Here is an 8,211-nt window from a genome sequence, read left to right on the forward strand (position 1 = left end):
ATAAAAGTGTTAACTCCCTCATACTCTCCCAGCTGTGATGCCCATGCTCTCCCCCCTCCCTCCAAGAGCAGGGCAGACAGCAAGTGCCCTGCCCAAGCCTCCCAGACGCCAGGTGAACTCTTACCCACATTTGGTCCAACCTCTTCCTGGTACCTATGACTCCCACTGACTTTTCCACCAGGTGCTGCCTAGCCCAGCTGTTGCTTGTGTGATTTCTGGAACACCACAGTCCATCTGGCTCCCAGGAAGATATCAACCCACACCATCTCCCACATTACTCAGGGACTGAGACATTCCAAGGCACCTGCCTGAGGCCCACATGGCTAGGGTGGCTGCCCTCTGGGAGTGGGAAGGGAAGCTGCCGGTTTCGGTCTACACTGATAAGGAGTGAGGAAGACAGGATCAGTCCCTGGGGAAGAGGCAACTCCCAGCACACTTGCTTTTCAATGCACAAAGCCCAGTCATGAAGGCCACTGACTTTATTGATCTAAAAAACTTTACAAGGACAGTGACTGTTCTGCCAAAAAAGGAGCCAAATGGCATCAAACAGACCGGAGATTAAAGGTGGGGGTGAGGGAAGGGACCAGGAATCCACTCAGGAAAGCTGGTAACTGCTAAAATGGAACTGGCAGGGGAAGGAGAAGGGAGATGCATGCAAGAGCAAGAATTCCAAAAAAGTTGAAATGGTGAGGGGAGAAAACTCCCAAAAGACCCTGGAGTACATCGGAGGTGACTATGACAACAGCAATCTTTTCCTTTGTAGAGAACAGAGAAGGAGTCCCCACTCAGCTGCAAATTCTGGAGACTCAATGCTGGGACTAGGGATTGTGGGATTCCCAGAGAGCATCACAAGAAGGCGTCGCACCACTCTCGAAGGCAGCCAAAGCAGTCCCGTGACTGCTTGGCATTGGCGCCACATGTGTCCTTCAGCCATTCCCGGAAGAGGTCTTCATCTTTCTTTAGCACCAGAAACTGGCCAAGGACCACATAAGCCTGTGAAACAGACAAAGTAAAGGGCAGACTAAGTGTTCAGTGGGGGCTAACAGTAAGAAGGCTACTTTGTGGCATTCAAAGCATGTAAGCCTTGGAGACAGGGCAGGTTTTGCCCCTATCTCTTCTTCACCAGGCGGTCAGGCTCTGGCAGTCTCATAAGATTATACACTCACCTTTTCTCACTCTCAACCAGCTAGAAAAAAAAAACTTTCTTAACAAAACCAACCTGGTATTGACTTATCTGCCAGAAAAGACTGTAGTCTCCCACTCCCGCCCCTCCCCAGTACATGCACCCACCACACACCTTGTCAAAGCCCCTTTCCTCCAGCTTCTTGCCCAGGACTTCACCAATCCCAGCGAGGCTCCCCACTGGCTTTTCCCCCATAGGCTCTGCCACGAAATCTCGGTGCTTTTGGGAGGTTGTCATCTTGATCGGGTTTAGTCTGGGAATGCCAAAAAAAGGCAGGTTAGGGCCGAAAATCAGAAACTCACAAGGGCCCTTCAGCAAACTCATATTAAGAAGTAACTAGGCCGGCCATTATGGTGGCTTACTGGATTCCTCTCATTTCAGATGAGAAAACTGAAGTGCAGAGAGACACTTTTCCCCACTGTTCAGAAGAAAAATACCTTTTACTTCCTTCGGGACCTGGGTTTTGATATTGCCCCAGAAGACATACTATCCTGCTCTAACAGGTGGCAGGGCAGTGGGAAGTAGCCAGGGCCCGCCCTGAAGCTGTCACTCCGTGACCTTGGCCAAGCAAAGAAGGCAACGACCCTGCCCGGAACAGCCACCTCGTGTGAAAAGCAAACGAAGAGTCTCTCCGCTCCACTCGCCCATTCAGAGAAGCAAGGAGCGGACCCACAGCCCAGCACACCGGCCCCCGCAGCCGGGCGGGGTTCGCGCCGCGTTCCGTGCCGTCGGCCCCGCCCCCTCCGCTCCCACGCGCCGCGCCCCGCCTCCTCCCGCAGCGCGGCCGGGCCTCTCCGAGAGCCTCTGCCACAGCGCTTGCAGCTCCTTTTCTCCCCTCCTTCCCGCGCCCCCTCTGGCCTCCAGTCGGGCTCCTTCTCCACGGCTCACGCTCACCAGCACCTCCAGCTCCCGTAACGGCTCCTCGCGCCACCCGGCCGCTCCCGCTGATACCTCAATCCACTAGAACTTTCTCCAACTTCCGCTTCCGGGTCGCCTCAAGAGCCGCCTTTAAAAAAAAAACAAAAATCCCAATTGGGCACTTCTAGCTACGTAGCGAGCCATAGAGTTGAAGCGCCTCGGACGTCGCCAGCGTCCTTAGTAGGTGCTGCTTTCCGGTCCTTTGCGGGAAACCCAGGTGCCTTTTATGGTCTCGCTACTCCAGCAGTTCCTCCGGTCTGAAGGAGAGGGGCCTCCAGGGAGAATACTTCTTTTCTCTGCTGCCCGGCACCCGGAACTCAAGGACTTAACTTAACCGACCTGGTGGTGGGAAGAGTTAGAGGGACGGACAATGCAGGGATAGGGTGGCCGGAAGGTTTCCGAGAAAGCGCCGGAAGTACAGTTTTCAGAAGGGTCCGACCTAGATTCGCGTCACCCTTCTAGCTGTTGGGCTAGTAGGACCTGTGATCACTGGAGGCCTGAAATCAAGCTGACGCCACTGTCGCGACCGCCGAGAAGTTCTTTTTCTGTGCTTTCATTACCTCAGCCTTGAGGTTAGTAGTGGAGCAGCCGCTTTCAACCTGGAAAACGGGGTTGCTCGGATATCGCCCCTGGCAGCCCAGGGCCAGAGAGTAAGTGTAGGTGTTTCTTTCTCTAAGGGTCTTTCCTCCGGGTTGGGGGGAGGAGGGTAAGGAGTGACAACTTGAGATGTCATGTCGGAGTTTCCTTTGGAAACCATCGGTCTTGGTGGTACCGGCCGTCGTCTTCTAAGTACCGAAGTCAGAAGTCTGGCAAATGCCGCTCACCAAGCCTGCTCACCTGACCTTTGATTAACTCAGTCCTGGCTTGGACCATCGTGGTGGCCATCTAATTAGTCTCTGATTGTAGTGTGTTTCAAGATTGAGCAGCCATACTTTATGGCTGTACTAGACTTAGGGTGTACAAACATGTTGAGGAAAATACAGTTTATCTCAAACTCCTTCCAGAGAGGTTACCAGAGTGATTTGTTTGGAACATGTGTATAGTTTTATGATCACACCAATATTTAAGGCAATAGGAGTTATTTGAATATGACATACACTGTGCTGTCTTTACTGTCTTATTTTAAAATAATGCTGAGTTAGCAATTATTTTCTGTGTGGCTTACAGAAGTTGAACAGTTAAGCAATAGCCAAAGTAGTATTTGAATCCAGGCAATAAGACTTCAAAGCCCATGTTCTTAACCAGGACACTGTGTCATTCCTTAGTAAAAGGCCCCTCCCCATCTTCAAAACAGTCCTGGGTTCTGAGCCTGCCATCCAAGGAACTCAGGAGGAGGAGTTGACAGTCTCTGCATCCCTAACCACCCTGGAACAGGACCCAGCATGTCTCAGGCCACCAAGAGGAAGCATGTGGTGAAGGAGGTGCTGGGAGAGCACATGGTGCCCTCCGACCAGCAGCAGATCGTGAGGGTGAGTGGCACTGGGCACAAGTGCTCTGCCCCCCTCCAACCTCTCCACTCTTGTAGGGCCCCTGGGGTGGGGGTAGGGTACAGTGTGGCTCGGAGGGTGTTTGGTCTGACTAATGAGACTGATTCTTGGTCTCTCCTGAACCAGGTACTCAGGACCCCAGGGAACAATCTACATGAGGTAGAGACAGCCCAAGGGCAGCGCTTCCTGGTGAGCATGCCCTCCAAGTACCGCAAGAACATCTGGATCAAGAGAGGTGAGAGAGGCAGCCCCATTGGAGAGAGAACCATTTCCTGTGGCCTTGGCTTTCCCCACTGCAAGCAAGACTGACTTTGCCTATTCTCTTCTTACCTACAGGGGACTTTCTCATTGTTGACCCCATTGAAGAGGGAGAAAAGGTGAAGGCTGAGATCTCTTTTGTGCTCTGCAAGGACCATGTGCGCTCTCTGCAGAAAGAGGGGTTCTGGTAGGGTGATCTCCTTCGTCACTGGCTCTCTGGCTTCTGAGGGGATTGAATTCCTAGCTAGGGATTTGGGAGAGGAAAGAACATGGCATTTCAGGCAGGGACAACTGGAAATAGATCTTTTACTAAGAGATTTCTGTGTCCTCTTTGACCCTGGCTCTTCTCTTGGCACAGGCCTGAAGCCTTCTCTGAAGTGGCTAAGAAACACAACAACAACAGGAACAGGTGAGGAACAAGATAGGAAGTAGGGATTCACACCTTCATGCCTTGAGGGAAAATAGAGCCTTCCTTTTTCCCTATATAGGCTTACCTGTTGAGAGCTCCTGAATATGTGGTATGATATGTGGGTATGTGAGTATGGCTTAAAGGTTGGAGGCTCTAGGTTAAAATCCTGGCTTTGCCACCTAAAGCTGAGTGATTTTAAGCAAGTTATTCAATCTAAGGACTCTGTTTCCTCATCTGTAACAGAAGGTTTGTGAGGATTAAAGGAGCTAATGCTGAATGTACTATATACAGTACCTGGTATGTAGTATGGGTCCATTAGGTGTGTGTTGGTGGTAGTAGAATCACGATCATTCCTATCTAAAACCAATGGCTATAGCAAACTTTTGGGGTTGGCAGGCAGTCTTTTTTTCTTTCTTTCTTTCTTTTTTTTTTTTTTTTTTGAGACAGAGTCTTGCTCTGTTTCCCGGGCTAGAGTGCCATGGCATCAGCCCAGCTCGCAGCAACCTCAAATTCCTGGGCTCAAGCAATCTTTCTGCCTCAGCCTCCCAAGTAGCTGGGACTACAGGCATGCACCACCATGCCCAGCTATTTTTTCTATATAGATTTTCGTTGTACGGCTAATTTCTTTCTATGTTTAGTAGAGACGGGGTCTTGCTCTTGCTCAGGCTGGTCTGGAACTCCTGAGCTCGAGCGATCCTCCCACCTCAGCCTCCCAGAGTGCTAGGATTACAGGTGTGAGCCACTGCGCCCGGCTCCAGGGGCAGTGTTTACCCTGTTTCTTTGGCCAGGTTTTTCCCACTGTTTGCTCTGATTCTGTCCCTCATTTTAGTTTTTAAAGGGATACTTCCTTTTTGCAGGCCTGTGGGACCCTGACTGCTTGGCAAAATGATCCTCCTTTTTTGGAACTTCTTGATTACAGATCTGGTTTTCCTAGAAAATGTTGGGCTACCTCTATTCTTTTTCCCCACACAGACAGACTCAGCCAGAACTGCCAGCTGAGCCACAGTCATCAGGAGAAGAGTCCAGCTCTGAAGATGATTCTGACCTCTTTGTTAACACCAACCGCAGACAGTATCATGAGAGTGAAGAGGAGAGTGAAGAGGAGGAGGCAGCCTGAGACCCTGGGACCCACTTCTGTACTTGCTCAGGGTCTAGGTCCTGGCTTTTCTAGGCTTGGACATTCCCAGGGTGCTCTGCAGACCTTCACCCCTGGATGGGGACAAGGCAGGGCCCCTGTCTGAACTGACCTTCTGACTTAGGAGAATTAAACCCCTGGTGGGTGGTGACTTATACTGGTGTCTGAGTGGCTCTCTGTGGGGGAGGGAGACTTGTGGTGACATAAAAATCTATTCCTTGGTAGAGGCTTCGCAGGCCAGTGGGCTGAATGGGTAGGAAATGAGGAATGACTGGAAACTTTCCCAGGTGCTTTGTCCCCACCCCCTTCTCACTGGGCACTTAGTGCCCAGCCCTGTACTGTGCCTCCTTGCATGTGTTTGGCAATTGGGAGCAATCCTACTTCAGTGCCTGCTTGCAGTCAGTACTGATTCAGGCATTCAGGATTACAGCCCTAGGACGTGATGCCCATCTGCCTCTGAGAGACACTCAGGTAGAATCCCGTGGTGCCTCATGAGCTGCTTTCCCTGGCTTTCTAATCATCCGGTTTTATAGGAGTGCTCACCTCCATGCTGCCATGTACATCCCCTGGTTGCACCCCATCTCTTCCACCCTTTTGTCACCACCAGAATGTGTGCTATGTGGTCAGCAAACCTCTCTATATCGTTTACATTGTTTTGAATGGTCCCTCCATCTCCTGATTTAATTTGGAACTTGGTTATTCCCTGAGGATGTCAATTTTCTTATAACCTTTTAAATGGAGGCTGCTCTTCAATCCTTACCCTTTGTGCCCAGCACCAGAAAGTAGGGTCAGTTGCCTCCTTGTGGCTACTCAGACCATCACGTCCCACCAGCCCTTCCCACCATGTCATCCCATGTCTCCTTTGAAGCTTTTGCCTCTGGCTATGCACTCTCGCTGCTGGCATTGACCTTCCAGTCACTGTTTAGTCACAGAAGAGTTTACTTCTGGCTTAGAGTCTTCCACCCCTACTGTGTCATTTTCTGCATCTCATGGAGGGAGCTGTTCTGCACTATGGCCCCCTGGCTCCTTGATATCCCTGACACCACTGCCCTTGTCTTCTATCCCAGCCTGCTGCCTCCATCCCTAGTCACTCCCTGGAGCCCTGACCGGTAGAACCTTTTGAATTTAAATTGCTGTACATTCACCACGTCCTAGCTTTCTTACCTACTTGCCGAATTACCCCTTCTGCACAAACTCTTTATCATTCTCCAAACCCCCTGACATTCTCATCATTAATTTCCAGTCTTCATCTCCCTTCTTCTGTAGCATTGATTCCATGCTCTATACCCTCCATTTGCCTGTCTCCCTCAATTCTAGTCATCTAGTAAAACGCTAACTCTCAGTGAACTCAGTCATTCACCTCTGTGCCCAAACCCAAGTCACTATTAGGAGAGAAAGTAACAAACATGGCCCAACAATTGTACCTTAAATTGATAATCACAAACCTCAAGTGGATACTCAGCACTGCCCAGCAGATCTACTCTGGGATGTCTGTTTCAGAACTTCTGTCTCATCTACCAATTTCCCCTTCCTGTAATAGTTACAGACCACGGCTCATACTTCACTATGAAATAGCCATTGGAGGGAACATTTCCTCCCCATTGCCAGCTCTCTTCCCATCTTTTTACTTCCCACTGTAAAAAGTGGGACTTAAACCTTTCCTCTTGTGCTTTGGAGCTTCCTCTTAAGGACTTTGTTGGGGTTTTTGTTGGTGGTGCTGGGATTTGATTTGGTTTAGAGTTTGGGGGTTGTTTTTTTTTCCTTTGTCTTTCTCTATTGCATGTGATGTGTTAGCATCAAGTGTGCTATAAAATCTCCCATTTCTGAATCGCAAAAACCTGTACTGAGCCCACATCCTCTCCAGCTACCGCTTCATTTGTCTGCTCCTTATTTCACTTTCTCCTGTGTTTGCTTAATGTGGCTTTAAATGTATACATATGTGTGTGTATACACGTGTATAAAATGTATATAAGGAATATACAAAAAAATGAGTTAAAGATATGTGTGTATATCTTTTAACTCATTTGAAGTTTGTTTTTTATGAAGGTAGTGAGCTAACTTTTTGTAAAGATAAAGCCACTTGCCCGTATATCATTTTTTAACAGTTTATTCTTTCTTCACTGGAAATATATTTTAAAAAATAAAATAAGTTTCCTGCACATGTATGGATCTCTTTTTGGAAATTCCAGTCTAGTCTGTTGATGTATGGTTCTTACACCACATTTGATAGTATGATTGATACTTGATAGCTCCCCTACTCTGCCATTCCTTGGCCATTTCATATTTTCATATTTTTCTCTTACATAAGAATTTTATTTATTTTGAGACAGGGTCTCACTCTGTCACCCAGGCTGAAGTGCAATGGCACAATCACAGCCCACTGCAGCCTTGAACTCCTGGTCTCAAGTGATCCTCCTGCCTTGGCCTCCCAAAGTGCTTGTCAATTTTCATGTAAAAATCCTGTTTTGATTTTCATTGGCATGATTTTTTTAAACAATGGTTTGATTTGGGGAGATGTGGTATCTTAACAGTTTTGAATCTTCTATTCAGAAATTAGGTATGTTATTTTGTTAAGGTAGTGTTGTCATTTGAGCCTTTTACATTTCTAGTTTGATTTAGTCTTAAATCTTAGGAATTTCATAAAATTCCTAGTTACTCGTTATGAATGGGATCTTTTGAAATTATATTTGTAACCGTTACTGGCATCCATCTCTGTCCATCTTCGTGTTGCTCACACTTTGTTGATCTAACTGGATGCTCGTCAGTTCTCAAAGTTCTTCATTTGGTTCTCTTGGCTCTCTAGGTAGTCAAATCATATCCT

The 8,211-nt window shown here is 48.4% G+C and overlaps 2 protein-coding genes across 9 annotated transcripts; one reads left to right on the forward strand and one right to left on the reverse strand.

Annotated features, from left to right (window-relative positions):
- Window positions 1–464: 464 nt before the first annotated feature.
- Window positions 465–2,403, reverse strand: BANF1 (BAF nuclear assembly factor 1). Its single transcript, XM_045555985.1, has 3 exons — window positions 2,078–2,403; window positions 1,298–1,436; window positions 465–993 (listed from the first exon to the last, which is right to left on the reverse strand). The coding sequence occupies exons 2-3, from the start codon at window positions 1,418–1,420 to the stop codon at window positions 847–849; spliced, it is 270 nt and encodes an 89-aa protein (XP_045411941.1). The 5' UTR covers window positions 1,421–1,436; window positions 2,078–2,403; the 3' UTR covers window positions 465–846.
- On the forward strand, window positions 2,227–5,547 carry EIF1AD (eukaryotic translation initiation factor 1A domain containing). Of its 8 annotated transcripts, none has more exons than XM_045555975.1 (6): window positions 2,227–2,757; window positions 3,367–3,570; window positions 3,715–3,823; window positions 3,925–4,033; window positions 4,205–4,255; window positions 5,228–5,547. In XM_045555975.1, the coding sequence occupies exons 2-6, from the start codon at window positions 3,484–3,486 to the stop codon at window positions 5,370–5,372; spliced, it is 501 nt and encodes a 166-aa protein (XP_045411931.1). In that variant the 5' UTR covers window positions 2,227–2,757; window positions 3,367–3,483; the 3' UTR covers window positions 5,373–5,547. The 8 variants fall into 8 exon arrangements, with proteins under 8 accessions (XP_045411931.1, XP_045411930.1, XP_045411935.1 ...); XM_045555974.1 differs by having other exon boundaries at window positions 3,396–3,570; XM_045555979.1 differs by having other exon boundaries at window positions 3,476–3,570.
- The last annotated feature ends 2,664 nt before the right edge of the window (window positions 5,548–8,211 follow it).

The sequence above is a fragment of the Lemur catta genome, chromosome 7, assembly GCF_020740605.2.
Source record: "Lemur catta isolate mLemCat1 chromosome 7, mLemCat1.pri, whole genome shotgun sequence".
NCBI lineage: Eukaryota > Metazoa > Chordata > Mammalia > Primates > Lemuridae > Lemur > Lemur catta.